This window comes from Pholcus phalangioides, unplaced genomic scaffold (assembly GCF_987345545.1).
Source record: "Pholcus phalangioides strain wild (caught in Gottingen) unplaced genomic scaffold, Ppha-v1.0 ptg000011l_1, whole genome shotgun sequence".
NCBI lineage: Eukaryota > Metazoa > Arthropoda > Arachnida > Araneae > Pholcidae > Pholcus > Pholcus phalangioides.
In genome coordinates, this window is record NW_028301604.1 from 15,751,517 (window position 1) to 15,770,038 (window position 18,522).

Here is an 18,522-nt window from a genome sequence, read left to right on the forward strand (position 1 = left end):
TTCTAGTTAACGTTGTTAGAAACCTCAACATGTTACGAGATTTTATTCTTTCACTTGCGAAATACGAGTCCCAAACACATGAGCTCCTCACACGAGCTTAGCAGTTTAAATTCTCAATAAACTTCCTAATGGTTTTCTAATCGAGTTTTTATATTGTTGGATAACTTTTGGCTCGAAAAATAAGCATAAGAAAAAAAAAAAAGAGTTTTATCAAATTTTTAATCATTGAAAATTTAGTTTAACTTTGAGTTTTAAACCAATTGAAAATTTGGCAACGGAAAATGCAAAGAAGATAATAAAAGGTGGAAAAAATAAAACAAAATATTATGATTTTAAAAAATATTTAAATATAAATGTGCATGATTATATGTCTAGCGAGAGAGAGAGAGTCAAATATTTTTTTTTATTTTTTCACAAGTCAGACTTCTGAACTTTATTAAAAGAAATAAAATGCTTTAAATCTTAAAGTAAAAAAAAACTAATAATCGTTTCTTGCCATTTTGGAGCAACTCAGAGAAATTTATTCTACGCATACCATATTGATTTCCATCAGACCATCACGTACTGTTGCAATATTCAGGTGATATAAGCGTTTAAATAAAGTGTGGACTCTCTTGAAAGTATCTTCAGAAAAAATGTTAAGCTGTGATATTTGTTATTGAATAAAAAAATACATACTCTATTTCAGTCTCTGCAAGTGATACCATTTAATACTATACCATTTAATATCACATAAGCCAGTCACAAAACTGACTTTTCTTCTGGTTACTTTTCAGTTAGGAATCGTGTGGTCTGAGATTAATAATATAATAATACACCGAAGATTTCATTATTTATGCTACCAAAAACTGTCAAATAAAAACATTTGCTAATTAGCGATAAATTATTCCAATTATCCAATATCGTACATCGAAAAAAATGTGTAGCTAGATACCGAAAACCCGTAAAAAATATATTTAAATTCTTTTTTTTCTTATCCATGCATATATATATTTTCTTCTGGAAGTTGTAGGAAGCTGAAATGAGGCGTGAAAACACATACATTATAAATTAAAGATACTTATTACATCCTAGAAAATCCCACAATCAAGGTCATCAGTAGGGGAAAAATGGGGTTTTCAGGACAATAGGCACTCCCCACTTACTCCCCACCAGGACAATAGGCACTCCCCACTTACTCCCCACCAGGACAATAGGCAATCCCCACCTTACGAGTGGATGTCTTCCGCAGCCCTCCGCTAGATGGCGCTCACATGTTTCCCCCCCCCTTAATTAAATAGGGGGATGTATATAAATTATCGTTTGTAATTTTTTTTAAATGACGTCACTCATTAGAAAATTAAATAGGGATCGTACAAAAATTATGGTTTGTAATTTTTTTTTAACACACTTTTACTCAAAGATGACTTTTCTAGAAAGTTTTCAATATATCCCCCCCCCCATTTTTTTTTTTCCAAGTTAGCTGTAAAGAAAAATAAACACAACGATAATAAATTACAGAGTCATTCTATATGAATCAAGTTTTCATTTATTTACATGATTAAAGATATATACATTGAATAGTTGAGTAATAAAAAAAATTTACAAGAAAGATAATATTTACAAGAAAAAATATTTACAAAACACTACGTCGTGGGGATCGCGTAGTGTCCATATGCATATGTATTTATACCATCACCGAGAATATATCGTTTGTCATCACGGGGGCATAGCGTCGTCTTCCTCATGACCACCGTCTGCAGCTGGTGATGTTTTGATGCAATTTTAATCATGTTATTTTTTATGGTGGCCTTGCTACTTAGACAAGCCAAGTAGTCCTCGTGCTTTAGATGTTTTTTAACCACTGCGCGAACTACCCCCTTTGCGGTCTTTTTCTCCGCGACTGCTGTGGTCATCGAGTACATTTTAGCGCGGAGACCAACGAATTCCACAACGGGTTCGCCGCCGTTCTCATCCTTCATCAAACCCACCACTTTCTTGTTCTTCAGGCTGAACAGAGGATGGTCACTGGGGTAATTCGAAGTGTCGAATAGATGAAGCTCCTCCCGCATATCCCTATATACATCACCGGTTTTAATCTCGTATAAGAACGAGTCCGTATCTGTGAATAAAACTTCAACATTGGATCCATACTTTCTTTTCATAAAATTATAATGAAAATCTGCCATGATGTATTTGGATAGGTCTAGAATAGTCACACCGGTATAGATTGGTCTATCCAAATGAATTTTGATTTTGTTCATCCTTACCACAGCTAGATCACCGGTGATTATACGAAAATCTTCGAACGCTGGGGATGATGTGAGCTTCCTCAAGCTCTTCTGGTTGTTGGCCAAACGGATGTCAACGTGCTTTCGCAGGTTTTCTAGGGACTTCCCATACACAGCGTTGTTGAGAAGTTTGTAAAAGTCCTTCTCAAACTCACACCGAGCTTGCTTTCGCTTCTCGGTGTTGAACGCTATGTATGGTCGAATCCACGGCTCCTGAGTAAACTCGATAGCACGTTGAACACCCGTCAGCTTCATCCCCAGCGAGGTGTATAATTTTAAACAACGGTAGTGGATGACGTATGAAGTTTTATTCATCAGATTCGGAGCGAGCTTTTTAGATGGTTTGCCACCGAGTCTCTGCACATACGGTGACAACATTTCTGGGGTTATCTCTATGTTCTCAGCTGCTAGGGGGTAACAATTGTGACTATCGTGCAGATTCACCGGGTATTCCATGCTGACCTCGAGTATGTAACCCTTGGCGGCGTTGTCGTCCACAGCTAAAAAGTCGATCTCGCTGATCTCACTCGGTGACAACCATCTAAAATCGCTCACCGGGAGAGACTCCATCATACATTTACCATATAAATTATTTACATCGAAATACATAATATAAGAAGTTGGTTCACTGGGATTATAACCGGATACGAGAGGATTATTTGCCCGCGCATATCGTTTGGAGATAACTGACACACCACCCCTCACAGCTTTCTCCAAAAAGAGGTGCATGTCCGGGTCAGTGATCAGCTCAAGCTTGGCACCGGTCATCCTCAGGCATGCATTGAAAGCCAATCCAGGGGATGTATACGTGTGCACAGGGTCTATCTTGAAGTTGCCTTCACACAGCCTCCTGAAACGCTCGAACACATCCCCGAGGAGAAGCACATCTGTCTTTACATACAGATCGTGGTAATCACCGAGATTAGCAAGCTCGAACTCTCTCCAAACGTCATGTGCGTACTCATAATCCTCATCGGAAATATGTTGATCCCCAAGAGAGGTGTAAAAGGCCTCTTTTGGGGGCAGCACTGGGTCATTAAATTTACTGAACGAGTTCAAATACTCATATGGATATATACCTTTTCTTCGAAGGTAATGACTTTTACCCCCGAAGCATTTGGACAAGTTTAGAAAATCACCGGGCTCCATAGTCTTCACAAGGGATTCTAATGACGCATTGAGGAACTGGTTTGAGTCCAAGAATCGCAAGCGACCGAGAGAAAAGGAGATAAACTTCTCCATGTTCCTCCCGATCACTTCGATCCTTCGGTTTGGATATTCGCTCAAACCTTTCACCAGAAAGTGAGCATCATAGTTTTGCAGATTGTGAAAAATCACCGGTATGAATCTCCTAAGCCGCAGTTGGAGATTGCACTTCTGGTGGAGTGCGGCCCTGTACGCCCCAGTAATGTGACAGTGGTCACGAACCCTATCATCGCCCAGGGGTTGCTCACAAACCATGCAAGTGTAGGCTTCGCTGAAACTTTTTTGATCATGAGCAGTCATCCGCATAGGCACCGGGTTATCTAACTGGCTCATGACAAACCGCTCTTCATTGATGATGCACCGGAAAAATTCACTGATGCAATCCTCACCCCTATAAACTTTGGGCTCTTTCACATACAACCCATCGGGTCCCACAAGTGTATATGCAAAACCGCAGGGGCGGTGATGATGTTTCTGCGTGGTGTTGGAAAACGAGGGGTTCGGATCGCATCCTTCTACAAGTTCCAGGATTGCCTCGAAATCTGCATATATGATGTAGGGGACATGAAGTTGGAAATGGTGATTTTTGTAAAACATGATGTTATCCCCCTCACTAGGATAAGTGACGCGCTGCGGACCATGCTCGCGACAATGCGATATGTGTGCATTGTGTTTTTCACGGGTGGAGAATTTTTGAAGGCAGTAATTACAGAAATAAGAAGCACCTTTATGCTTCGTGGTGTATGATAGCAAACGAGACATATTTTTGATTAAACAATAATGGGCCGTTGTCTCGTTGCTGATGAGTAGCAGATTAATGATGGTCTGCGATGACGCCTCGCTTATCCTAAGAGGGAAAACTTCCATCCCCTCGCACCCAAAAACATTTATACGCAGAGAGTTCGACACTTCGAATTTACCAATCTGGTTTAGGGTCACCGGGTATTTGAGAGCTGTGGTATCAAGCTCGTTCTCAAACTGCGTGTATTGGTTCACCCTTTCGGGATGTACTTGCACTGGGTGTAGGGCAGCCAACACCGACCAGAGGAAGCATTTCTCGTCGTGGTTCTTGATGTTGATGATGGCTCCCCTGTTGGCTACCCCATTTGGCAATGTGATGTAACTAGCTGCACCCAGTGGTTGATACCTACTTGTGTTCAGCTCAAGCAAGAGCACCCGCTCGAGCACCCACCCACTCCCACAGCCCTCGAAATCCTCTGTCGCCTGCTGTACCTTATCGAAGGCTTCCTGCAGCTGTTCATCGATTTGCTCGATATCTAAAGTGGTGAGCATCTTGCTGCGGAGATACCCGCTGCAGAACTCGTCTTCCCCGTCACTACCCCTCCTCGAAAACACAGCAGTCGCAACTAAATTCCACTTTAATGATCTATGAGTGATCATATCTTCCCCCAAGCGCTGTGTCAATTCCCCTCTCACGCTGTCGAGGAAGGTAGTCATGTCCATCTCTGTGTCTGGTGTGGGGGTCAGTTCGTGAGTGGATAACATGCCTAAAGCACGCCTGACTTGCCTTCCTGCCCCTTGCTGCGGTGGTGCTCGGTGATGGTTCGATGCCCCAGGCTGGGCCGCTTCCCCGCCTTGCTGGGATGCTCCTCCAAGATGAGGTGATGCTCCCTGCTGCGGTGCCCCTCCTAGCTGCGGTGGTGCTCGGTGATGGCTCGGTGCCCCTCCAAGCTGGGGTGCTCTTTGGGGGGCGTGGCCCATGTTGCGTTGGTGGCGCATGAGGTGACTATTGCGGTGAAAAGCTGCATCGCACTCCATGCACTTGTGCTGGCGTTCACCATGCGTCAACCTATGACGGTTTAGATTCCGACGTAGGGAAAACTCCTTGCCGCACGTCTCGCATAGGTGTCGCTCCTGAAAAACAAATAAAAAGGGAATGTAGGACACGTAAGTCTAACACAAGCAATGGATGAGAGATACAGAAACCCACGTCTTCCCGCTAGTTTCGGTGGCGTATCCGCCCTCAAGCGCGTGCTCAAGTCATCAAAGAAAAAAGAAATCAGAGATTGGTTGTCTGGCGAGAGAGCGTACACGTTACACAGGTCCATTAAAAAAGTGTTTCCCCGCAACAAAACAATAGTGGCCGGTCTGAGCAGTCAATTTCAAATCGATTTGGTGGACATGCGTAATCTAGCCATTCACAACGACGGTTACAACTATCTTTTAACATGCATCGACGTCTTCTCCAAATATGGTTTCGTCATACCCCTCAAAAGAAAGACCGGTGACAACGTTGTCAAAGCTTTAGAAAGCATCTTTCAACAACGTCAACCAGTGGCGCTACAGAGCGATAAGGGGCGAGAGTTTATAGCCGCGCCAGTACAGCGTTATCTAAAGCGTCAGGGCATCAAGTTTTTCACTACGGAGAACGAACAGATCAAAGCCAGCGTGGTGGAGAGGTGGAACAGGTCGCTCAGAAACTGGATGTACAAGTACTTCACTGCCAAGAATACTTATCGCTACATCGACATGATCGAAGATCTCGTGTGGAGTTACAATCACAGGTATCACAGATCTATAAAAATGAGACCGGTCGACGTGAACCCCGGAAACGAGTCTGAGGTGTGGAACAATCTCTATGGGAATACATCCAAGAAACAAGAATGTAAGTTTAAAGTGGGTGATCACGTGCGCATTAGCAGATCGAAGCACACTTTCGAGAGGGGTTACGAGTCCAATTTCACCGAGGAGATATTCGTGGTGAGCGAGTGCGTTAGAAGGGAAATTCCCGTTTACCGACTCAAAGATCTGATGGGGGAAGAAATCAAGGGCACCTTCTACGCCGAAGAGATGGTCGGTGTTAAGATGGGAGAGAAATTCCCGATAGAAAAAGTTTTGAAGAAGAGGAGAAGAAAAGGAATAGTCCAGTACCTCGTGAAATTTCGCGGGTATCCGAAAAAATTCAACTCGTGGGTAGTGCTATAAAAACCCGGAAACAGCGCACGCATCTGTCATTTTCGAGATGGCTTCTTTCTATCTCACTTTACCCAGCGATGCCTCCATGGACTTTTTTCCAGACAACACGCTCTCGAATTTCGTGGTTAAACTCCCAAACACCCTGGAGTTCGAATCCGAGATGGAAGTCGCACTGTCAGAGATAATTTATCCCCATTCGTTCCACAACATCACTAAAGAGACAAACACTTTCGAATTCGATGTCGGTAACAAGGTAATGAAGACCGGTCGCATAGCCCCGGGTTTCTACGAGACGACCCCTGAACTGATCAAAGCCATATCCACTCAAAATTTTCAAGACAAGATCGGTGTGACGTACAACAAAGTCACGAAAAAAGTGAAGGTGAACCTCAAGAAAGACGCCAAGCTCAGACTCAGACACGGCATAGCTGAAAACTTGGGTTTCGAGCCCGGCCTGATAGAGGGCCCGACCATCGTCGACGGCCCTTTCACAGCGGATCCTAAATTGGACTTTCATCTCTTGTACGTGTACTGCAACCTGGTTGAACCTCAGGTCGTGGGTAACACCTACGCACCGCTACTGAGAATCGTGAAAACTAGCGGTCAAGATGGGGATATAGTCAGCGTGTCTTTCGAACGCGCCCATTACATGCCGCTAGCCAGAAAGAGTTTCGACATCGTTCACATGTATTTAAGGACGCACATGGGCAAGTTTTTCACATTTCAACGTGGAAAGGTGATAGTGAAACTACACTTTAGACTGCGACATGCATTATAAGCCGTACCGGAGCTGTGCCCACAGCATCAACGATTACTATCTGACACAGGCTGGAAACGGACTCGGATATTATCAGGGTAGCGCTCTGCAAAGAGGTTATGGCCTCGGGTCCATATTCAGCTCTCTCTTCAGATCGGCCGTACCGCTGTTGAAGCGAGGTGCCAAGGCCGTGGGATCTCAACTGTTACGCTCGGGCGTAGATTTCGCCAACGACATCGTTCAAGGAAAAGACGCAAAGATAGCTGCTCGCGACCGTGCCAAGGAAGCCGGAAGGTCTCTCACGGATAGGGCGGCCAGTAAAGTCAAATCCATGCTCGGAGGAAAGAATAAAAGGAAGAGACTCGTCAAGAAAACTGTCAGTAAGAAGAGAGCTAGAAAGCTGTCGACATCCGATATATTCAGCGATGGCTTTAATCCACGAAAATTCTCATGAATGTTTGAAAAGCGAAGCCGATCTGTTCACGGTGCCACCCACGGAAACCTCTATAGAATCAGCCGAGTGGGTGCAGTACCATCCCATATCTCAAGTGCGTGATTCGGGGGCCCCCACTCGAATTTCACGTGGCCGGTAGTGCCGAAGAATACATAGACCTTTCTGCCACTCAGCTGTATGTCAGAGTAAAGGTGACAAAACCAGAATCCGACGAAGCCGTATCGACGGCGAATAATTTCCTACACTCCCTCTTCTCCCAGATTGACGTCTCGCTGAACGGGAGAACGCTCACGAACTCATCACACACTTATCCGTATCGAGCATACCTGGAAACACTGCTTAACTACGGATCGGATGCAAAGAGAGGACCCCTGACAGCCGAGGGGTACTACAAGGACACTGCAGGTCACATGTCTGACCTCACCAAGAACGAAGGGGCCAAGAAGAGAGCAAAACTCGCGGAAAATTCTTTTGAAATGATGGGCGTGCCTCACGTCGACATATTCTATCAACCGAAGCTGATGCTCTCTCTCGTGGACTTGAAGATGAGATTGGTTCGATCGAAACCAGAGTTCTTTCTGATCACTGCTGCTCAGGGTTGCGACGTGGTTATCGAGCAAGCGAGTATTTTTGTGCGCAAAGTAAGAATGAATCCTGCTGTGGCTGTAGCGCATGCCATGGCGCTCGAGAAAACAACAGCCAAATATTGCATTAACCGCGTGATATGCAAGGTCTATTCGATATCCATGGGAAGCATGAGTTTCGTGCAAGATAACGTATTTCTGGGTGTCATGCCTAAGCGATTGGTTATGGGCATGGTGGACACGGAAGCATTCAACGGAACGTTCGGTTTAAACCCCTTCGACTTCAAGCACAACAACGTCAACTTTGTTTCTGTTTCTATCGATGGAAGACCCGTCCCCCACACGTCGCTACAACCAGACTTTAGGAACAGACACGTCATCAGAGCCTACAACACACTCTTCGTGGGCACCGGAAGGCCCGGAGAAGATAAAGGATGTGACGTGAGCAGAGAAGAATACGAAGCCGGTGGTTACAGCCTCTTCGCTTTCAACCTGATACCCGACATGAGCGACTGCGGACACGTGCACCTACAAAAGCAGGGTAATCTGCGAGTGGAACTCAAGTTCTCCTCAGCCTTGACCAAGACGGTGTCGGTTATAATATTTGCCGAATTCGAATCGCTGGTGGAAATAACAAAGTCCAGAAGCGTCTTGTGTGACTTTGCGGGATGAACACTAAACAGATAGAGCACGCCCTCTCGACACACCCCCACACTCGAAAGGCTTTCCTAGGTGTTTTTGCGAGTGATAATTTACCCGAAAATGTGATCGCGTATCCCGCTGCACTGGTTGTGAACACGGACAGAGAGAACGAACCCGGAACGCACTGGTTGGCTATTTACATCGAAAACGAAGCGAGAGCTGATTTCTTCGACTCTTACGGGAACCCGCCCACCTATTTCAAGAAGGGACGCATAAACAGATTTCTACGACGCTACTCGCGCGTCGACTATAATGACGTCATGTTACAATCAGATAAGACAACCGTGTGCGGTCACTATGTGATTTTTTTTATCTATTCTCGATGTATCGGCGAAAGTATGAATAATATTGTATCGCGTTTTAATATGCAAAACGATATGCGCGTAGCAAGCTTTGTAAAGAAAAATTTTTCTGTTAAATAAAAAATGCATTGTAATTTTTTTGTCATTTACTATGGAACCTTTCAAGCTGACACATCCGAGCACCGTGCTCATTGCCGGACCTACCGGTTCGGGAAAAACATATTTTCTCAGAGAACTATTAAAACACAGAAACGAAATGTTTCGAGAACCTCACCCGAAGCGCGTTATATGGTTTTACGGCGAATATCAGACCCTGTTCGAAGACATGGAAGACTACGTGGAATTTCGAGAGGGGAGCAATTTCGAAAGCGTGGAAGAAGACAGCTTGGTGATTTTAGATGATCTCATGAACGAGCTATCCGGCGAGAAAAAATTAGCAAACCTTTTCACAAAATACAGCCACCACAGAAAATTGACTGTGATTTTCATTGTGCAGAACGTGTTTCATCAGGGGCGGGAAATGAGAAACGTTTCTCTGAACGCACAGTATATGTTTCTATTCAAAAATAGAAGAGATGTCAGTCAAGTGATCCACCTGGGACGTCAGCTGTTTCCCAGCAAAATCAAATTTTTCAACGAGGTGTTCGAGGATAGCACGAAAAAACCGTATTCGTATTTAATGGTAGATTTACGACCCGAGACGGAGGAAGAAATGCGCCTGCGCACTAACGTGTTACCTGGGCAGACGCAATATATCTATAAACCCAGGAAATGAAACTTTCCATTTTTGAAAATGACGGCAGTGATAGAGGTCGAGGGTTTCCAGCTGTCGGATAGAACATTCATAATCAAGGAGTTGGCGTGGTGCTTCATGCATTCGAGAGAGAATTTTCACTCTGTATACAAACCGCCCAAAAAATTTTCGGAATTATCTCCTAGAGATAGACACCAATGTCTCTACGTCACCAACAACATACACGAAATATCGTGGTCGGCGGGTGATGTACCCTTTGAAATGCTGGAGCAACATTTGCAGCGATTATCAAAAGTCGTATTGTATGCGAAAGGCCACGACAAGTGCCGGATGCTACTGCAACAGTACGGGTTAAAGGTTTATAATCTCGATGCCATTCTCTGCCCCAATATTGTGGACTTGCCGGAAGTGAGCGCGAACTGTTGTCGTCACGAAAGCATGATAAAGCACTGCGCGCTGAAGAAGGCTATAGCATATAGCATATGGTTGGAATAAAAATACCGTTATTTAAAAGTATGGCATTGGAGAAGCAACAAGTGCTTCGTCTACTCTCTGCCTGTCCGAGGAATAAACGTAAGGATTTGTTGAAGAAATTACCGAAATCAGCATTAAAGACAGTCTGCGAGTGCTCACTCAATATTTTGAAGGGTGTCATACCGTTATCCTCAAAACAGAAAAATAAACTGAAAAGGCACAGAAATACACTTCGCAAACTCGCCTGCAAAAAGACGCCGCTATACGAGAAAAAGCGCGTGCTGATTCAGAAAGGAGGTTTTTTGTTCCAGTTAATCCCAGCCGCCATACAAACCCTCGCCACTTTGTTCACGAGATAATGGAGCACGCACAGAAATTCGCTCTGGTTCCAGAACAATTGTTATCGCGTCATGTGACCACAAAAGAGCAGCTTTCTGAGTTGGACAACGAGATGTTGAAAATACTGCGAAGCAAGGAGCCCGAAGCTATAAAAATTAAACTCTATCAGAATCTGCTGAACAAGAGAATCAACGTCGCCGAGAATAATCCACCGCGGTTACCAGAACCGAAAATTCAAGAAGTAGAAAAAGAGAAGAAAAAGAAAGTTGACGAATCACCAATAGCTCTGATTTCTGTCCCGAAATCGCAAAGAGGGCACTCAGAAAAAATTATCATGCATATAAATAAGCATCCGAACATATTAAAAATTAATTCTAACGGCTCGATCGTTTATAAGAGCAGACTCATCAAAGGAAGCGACATTCGCGATTTGATATCAAGTGTGGTCGGTCGGAGAAAATCACCCGTGGTGGGTCAAGAAATTTTCCTGAAAGCGCTAGAAGAAACCGGAGCTCCGAGAGATTATATAAAAAACCCATTTTTGAAACATATTTGGTTAGAGCTTTGAAATGCCAACAACAGTGGAAGCCGTGATCTACGATCAAAACAATAGAAAGCAGGGTATCGCATGGAAAACGGATGTACCGTCATTCGATTTACCGAGCTGCTGGTCCTACGAATTGGAGAGTAATGGAGAACTGATAAGACACAAGAGAATGTTCGCCATATTCACGATACTGATTGTTATATTATTTACTCTTATAGCAACAACATATAAAAATCAAATGGACTTTGAAAGATGTAATTCCTCTCTTCCGCTGGGAGGAAATATTTTTCTCACGTATTGCAATAAAACCTACGATATACGCTATTTTAGCGGAAATGCACCCACTACGAAAGCCGTTAATCTCACCAGTTCGCAAATGTATAAATTGATTCACGAGTCTGCGGATGTACTCATATACAACTGAATAAAATATATTTTTTTCTATGTATTTGAATTCTTGTGTCGAAATAAATTTACCTCGCGACATGAAATGAAATTTAAAAGCAATAAAAAAAAAATTAAAAGAAAACACTGACCTTTTTCTTCTTCTTCTCTGTTGGAGCATAACCACTCGGTCCAGCTTCTTCCATTATACGCTTATTCATGCTCATACATTGTTTGACGAAATTCTCCTCGTCTTCTACCAAAAATTTAAATTCACTTCCACTAATTAAATTATCGTTGAGACATTCATCAATGAAATTTTGTTCATCAGCAAACAACCTAACTAGATCTTCTTCATTAATCCCGAAATTCACGAAAGAACTCATACTTCCAATGCGAACGAAGAAAGAAAGCTGAAATGAAGTTGACTCTATTGAGATCAAAAACGAAATGAGAGATCGTGTGAAGACGACACTTTTTATCGCGAAAGGTGATGACCAGAGCGTTATCGATGATTCATGTACAGCCGACGGTCATCGCGGTGACTCACATGCATCTGGGTACTCGTGACAATCTCACTCTACTGATTATTTTTGACTCAACTTGTGCACGCCAATACTGATTATTTTTGACTTACCAAATGTAGTACTGATTATTTTTTATACAGTCGAATGTTATACTGTTGATTATTTTTTGGTGCTATCAAATCACCAAATGGGGTACTGTTTATTTTTTGCGCTTGCCAATGCAATAGTACTGATTATATTTGACTCCAACATAGTATATTCACATACTCGCATATAAAAGCTGTAGGGTAGACAGATTTACTTCACTCACTCGCTTTGGATACGCTCTCTCTCTCCGCAAATCTCACTCGGTAAGAATTTTTTTTTTTTATAACTATGGCTTCTTGTGTACTTGATCTGGAAGGGATAATGCTTAGAAATGGACTATATGTAGTTAAGGAAATGGCTTGCTTCAATTTAGGCACAGGGAGAGTGTATCATTCACTCTATCTGCCACCTTTTTCTAGCGATGAGCTTGCAGATGAAGATTTTAAGCAAATGGTTTGGGTTAGTAAAAATATCCATAATATTGGATGGGAAGAAGGTCTTTTCGACTATAAATTGATGAAAATTCATCTCGTAAGCGTAAATAATAAGTATAGTCAAATTTATGTTAATTGCATTCAGAAAAAAAAATTTCTAGAGCAGCGATTTAATTTGAAAACGGTAGAAGTCTTGAACTTTCCTAAATCGCTAGCGACAAACAGCGTTTCTTGCAGCTTTCACCCTCTGCAAAAGGGTCATTGTGCTAGAGGGAAGGTCATGGCGTACGCTGAATGGTTAGATGGTTAAAATTAATTTCTAATTTTTTTTTTAATAATAGTTACAATTTTTTTTTTAATTATTTGTTTATGCGTAACAGAAAAAAAAATATATTTCATTGGTTTGGGGAATAATTTTCATAAATTTTTTCTTATCGTGAGATTTGCGGATTGAATGTGTTGTCACTCTTCTCGTTTAGAAAAAAAAAAATGACAAGTCTTTGCTTTGAATACGCACAAAACGTTCTGGAACAACCCAATGCTGTGCTACGACAACTTGAAAGGGAAATCGTATACCGTCCGGCCGAGGAATGCATCTTCAAGTTCGGTGATAGGACTTATCCAATGCCCCGCCAACACGCAGCCTACGGTGACCCCGATTTATTCTACAAATTTTCTGGAATGAAGCTCCAAGCCCAACCGTGGACGCCTCTCCTATTGGATTTGAAAGCTGTGGTCGAGAGCATCACAGGTTACGACTACAACTTCGTCGTCATCAACCGATACTCTGATGGACAGAAGAGCATCTCCCCTCACTCCGATGATGAGGCGCAGCTCGTGAAAGATCATCCCATCGCTTGCCTCTCCCTGGGCGCTGAAAGAAACATCATCTTCTCTCGTCGGGAGCACAAGTCCGTGGACCGAATCCTCGAGCACAACAGCCTCTTGACAATGCTACCTCCAACTAACCAGCTGTGGCGTCACGCGATTCCAAAGGACTCGAAAGTCAAAGACGTTCGCGTTAGTCTCACGTTCCGGAAAATAGTCCAGACAAAGAGGAAAGCCGTGGCAGAATCACCACCAGCTAAGAGATCTCGCAGCAGTGGCTTCGATAAAAGCCAACTACCAACCAACATATTCCACATCGAAGAGAACTTTTATGTTAGTGTAGCGATCTTCAACGGGGAAGTGAAAGTTCACATACGCGAATACTACGAAGAAGAGGGACTCGTGAAGCCAGGCAAGAACGGTGTGACCCTTTCTCCATACGTGTGGCAATGCTTGCTAACTGAATTCTCCCGTCGCAGTATGTCTCAACGCGTCGGAAGAACATTCTTAGTGTCCGAGAATTTGATAGCGGATTACAGCGGTGATGCTGTGATCATTCAACCTATTCATCGCAACGGTGAAAAGTTTCAGTGTTTTGGAAACATCGTCAAGATGTCGTTTTGCGTAGCAGATAAACTTTTCTGGTGTGATGAAAAACAACAGCTTCATAGTGTTATCACCAAGTTCATCCAGAAAGCACTCTGCTTGGACTATCTCAAATTGTGTGTGCGCGAAATCCAGACTAAAGGGACAAACTCTTTGGATATTACAGATGTTCTCGCTAAACTGGTGAGTGAAAAACTTTCAGTTACCATTGGAAATGTTATTGATTGTCACGGATGCTCTATGGGCTATGCCAATCAGCTGGGCCATGAATGTCTGCAGGTAGATGACATGTATTACAAATATTCAGATCACGCTATAACTTTAATTGACTTTCGCGAAGTCGCAAAAATTCTTGTGGAAAATTACAATGTCGTAGAAAAATGTTTTGATGCGATTGATTTTGATGTTTTGAAATCAAAGATAGAAGAAAATTATTTGAAATAAATGAAAACTTGATTCGCATAAAATGGCTCTGTATTTTATTGCTCCCTTGTTTTATTATTTTTTTTACAGCTAAGCTCATCTTGGGGATTTAATTTGTGTGGGAAGAAAACTTTTTACATTAAAAAAATTAAGAACGGTAAAAAAAGCGTTGGAAACTTCTAGGGACTTTTCTTAGTCAGACTTGGGAAAACTGACATAAAAAGTAAGAACGACTTGCATCGTAAAAAAAAAACGATAATTTTTTATTTTAAAGTAATTCAAACCCTCATCAAACTTCTTTGAAAAAAAAACAATATTTTAGGATGCAATATAAGAAAGATCCCTGATGTGACATAAAATAAATTTAATTTGGGAAAGGTTCCTTGGTATCGTATTTGCTAAACTCGATAATTTTTTTTTTTTTTTTTTTTTTAATAATTTAAGCCCTCATCAAACCTGTTTGAAAAAAAAAAAGTAAGTTGGAGAAAACGATAATTTAAGAACGACCCCTAATGTGACATCATGCGATATTTTAATGATGTTGTTCGTCATTAGCTTTCTTGGATGAAAAAAGTAGGGCACAGTTGATCACGTGAGTGCCCCATAGCCCCGGTATACAGAGGGTGACATAAAAAATTCTAATTTAATAATGACTCCCAGGAAAGATCCCTGACGTGGCATAAAAATTTAATTTAAGGACGACCCCCAATAAAACAATTTGATTTAGGAAAAAAAAAAAAACAGTAAAGCGTCACCCCTCTTATCGAAGCATCCCTTATCGCGTGGGAGCGCCATCTAGTGGAAGACATCCACTCGTAAGGTGGGGATTGCCTATTGTCCTGGTGGGGAGTAAGTGGGGATTGCCTATTGTCCTGGTGGGGAGTAAGTGGGGAGTGCCTATTGTCCTGGTGGGGAGTAAGTGGGGAGTGCCTATTGTCCTGGTGGGGAGTAAGTGGGGAGTGCCTATTGTCCTGAAAACCCCATTTTTCCCCTACTGTCATCTGATTCTCATTGGTCAAAAGAGAGTGAAAGTCGCCACCGTCTTCATCTATCCACTAACGCATGCACTTTTGTCCTTGACATACTACTATATACTTTTGAAGCGTTCGTCCTCGAATAAGATTTTACAATGTTAGTCAATTTTTTTTTTCAATGTATATAGATATATGAATTAGTGAGTATATAATTTTTTCTTCGACTTGTGATACGCGCCATTGAAAATCCGCGCGGCGAACAAAAAATTGAAACGTATCTACAAGAAGTAGGAGGAGAAGAACTGCCCAAAACGAACACGTTTTTCTAAAGCTTACAAACAATTTTATTTTCATCCATTGGGAACATAATTATTTGTGAAAATCGCGTGGCACACGCGCATGCTATTATGTAATTCTTTTCCGGCTTCTGTTGAGAAAAGAAGACGAAGAAAGAAAAAAATGTATATACGACACTTAAGCTGACTTCTCTCTTCCTCGTTGAAATCACTTAGGAGAAAGTTACAGGCGAGCTCGCTTTATATTATGATCAGTCTGGTCAATAAAACATATGAGAAATAATGTCGGGAGATCGTGCCAAATAACTTTTTCCTGTATTCATACGATGAGGTTTTCAAATGCGTTTTTATTGCGTGAGAATCTTCTTCAATCGTTTTTAAGCCAACTAGTCTGGAATAAAACTGTCATCCTCATCACCCACGTTTGCGGAACATTACACAGTCGACGCTCGTTATAACGAGCCTTCCCCCCACGTTCCATGGAAAACGAACGCTATATTGGGAGGTCGTTATATCGAACGTTTAAAAGAAATCATAACGTTTTGCTTCTCCGGAAAATTGTGTATTGTATAGGCGAAAAAAAAAACACTTTTATTTTGTTATAATGTTGCAATGGAAATGCGTCTGGCTGAGGAAAAAAATTGCAAAAAAACAAACTTTCAATACATAATACAGTATGAATATTCTACTTATGGAAATACTGTATATGGAAAAAAACCATTTCTTATTTTTCACTACATGAAACAAAATACAGTAATAAGTTCACTTGCCTGCATATTGTCCCATTAGGAAATTGCGCAATGAAATTTAGAATAAGATAAAAAATCAATCACGTGGGAAGTGGGTGTAAGCCACATTGTGAGACAATAGTAAGCAAAGTTTACAGTGATGGCACTAGTTAATAACCGTGTTTTCTGTAAAAGCGTCATCCCAACCGAACGGCGACCCAGTCCATATTCCTAGGAATTTCGAACTGAAATATAAAAGTGTAACCGCTCTATCTTTAAACCATATGTTTCATACCCTTTTTCCTCCAAGCATCAAAAGTCAAGGTCAAGCACACTCAACAACGGATTTTGTCCATTTTTTATGCAAAAACACGAAAATCTGATTGAGTTCGGTGGTTGTAATGGATTGAATGGCATTTACCGCTCGTTACATTGGATAAAAAATAACATGGCGGAAATAGTAAAATATTTTGGACCTGTCGTTGTGGTCATTTTTTGTGAAAAGTGCACATTTCTGAAATTCAATCATATTTACAGGGTTATTGCTGAGATAGTGGAGATTATTATCCAATAACCGCGTAAAAATTGTTCTTTTCGATCAGAACACCACATGAAACTACTCTTTCTTTAAAGAGACTTCAGTGTATAAACATGAAAACTTAATCGTGATTTAGAAATGGAATTCCATGGCTTGTATGGTATCCACCATGTTTGAACAGAAATTAGGAATTTTACACCTGAAGTCCAATTTCATCGCCAGTCTGGAAAAAGAATCGTTTAATATGTTCTTTGATGACAACACACCTGGTATTCAACACTGAATTAATTTCGTAAAAAGTTGCTTTGTTGATTCCAAACATGCTTAGCTCTTTTTTTTGATGGACCAAGATAGCATCAAAATATCTAAAGTGTTCAACACGTGATTTCTATTCGTGCAGATTTTAGGGAACACAGTCTGGATAAACACAAGGACTGGGTTGATGTCACAAAGCAATTTTATGAAGCCACAAAAGAGTGCCATAGTAAGAGCGAAAGAGAGAGGTGTTTTTCCATAAATTTTGATCCTAGTTAACTGATATTTATATGTAGCGCCCCCCCCCCCCATGTGTATGCAAAATTGTACCCGATCTAAGCGAATTTCCACTTGCGCAGTTACCGTCGGTCCCATCAATCGCGTAACTTCGAGGTACTGTATTACTGTACGTTTATAAAACTCCTGGAAAACTCCTATACTGGTGTTTCTCAACCTATGGTCAGCGGACTAAAGTGGTTCACAGGGGACTTGATACTTATTTGATAATATATTTACACTTATATTTATTTCCAGTGAATGAAAAATTATTTAGTTGTTGCAATTGATATTCATAATATCTTTATGGCTTCAAATAGAAAAGTTACACTTTCATACTTAGCATCACCATATCTCATCGAGGAAAATACGGGAAATAAGTATCCGCTATACAAGATATCGGTAATTGTAGCCAAAAATTAAAAAATTACGATAAACTTTCTAACTATTGGTCATAGCAAATTTTCTAAAACTACTGAAGCACACGAAGGCTACAAATCGCTGAAAACAAAGATGTATTTCGTCAAAAAACACATTCGTCACAACTTGGTGACCATATTTCAATGAGTAAAATACGGGATAATGAAAATACTCTGAAAAGAGTTTTCTTGAAGTCCCTTTAAAAACCGAAGAGTTAATAAACGCATGAACAGAGTAAAAGACTCCAATCCCTGGAGCGATACTTGTAGTTCATATGGATACTAAAGAAAAAAGTATGAATTAGAGAGTCACATGGTTTCTAGGAAATCCGCTAAATCTTCGTTAAAGCGAGGGTGAATAACGATATTTTTTATGAAAATTTATGAAAAATCGTGAGAAAAAATTCTGTCATGAAATCTG

General features: G+C 41.5%; 1 protein-coding gene across 1 annotated transcript; it reads right to left on the minus strand.

Moving 5' to 3' along the window:
* Positions 1-1,541: 1,541 nt before the first annotated feature.
* On the minus strand, positions 1,542-15,023 carry LOC149080118 (uncharacterized). The gene is made up of 2 exons (XM_089239125.1): positions 11,863-15,023; positions 1,542-5,351 (listed from the first exon to the last, which is right to left on the minus strand). The coding sequence occupies exons 1-2, from the start codon at positions 12,094-12,096 to the stop codon at positions 1,626-1,628; spliced, it is 3,960 nt and encodes a 1,319-aa protein (XP_089095251.1). The 5' UTR covers positions 12,097-15,023; the 3' UTR covers positions 1,542-1,625.
* Between the last annotated feature and the right edge of the window lie 3,499 nt (positions 15,024-18,522).

What these genes read in the sequence shown, in the direction of transcription:
- LOC149080118 (XM_089239125.1), bottom strand. Translation starts at nt 12,096, where the DNA reads ATGAGTTCTTTCGTGAATTTCGGGATTAATGAAGAAGATCTAGTTAGG. An exon ending in CAGAGAAGAAGAAGAAAAAG is followed by an intron (nt 5,352 to 11,862) that starts GTCAGTGTTTTC and finishes TTTGTTTTTCAG; the next exon opens with GAGCGACACCTATGCGAGAC.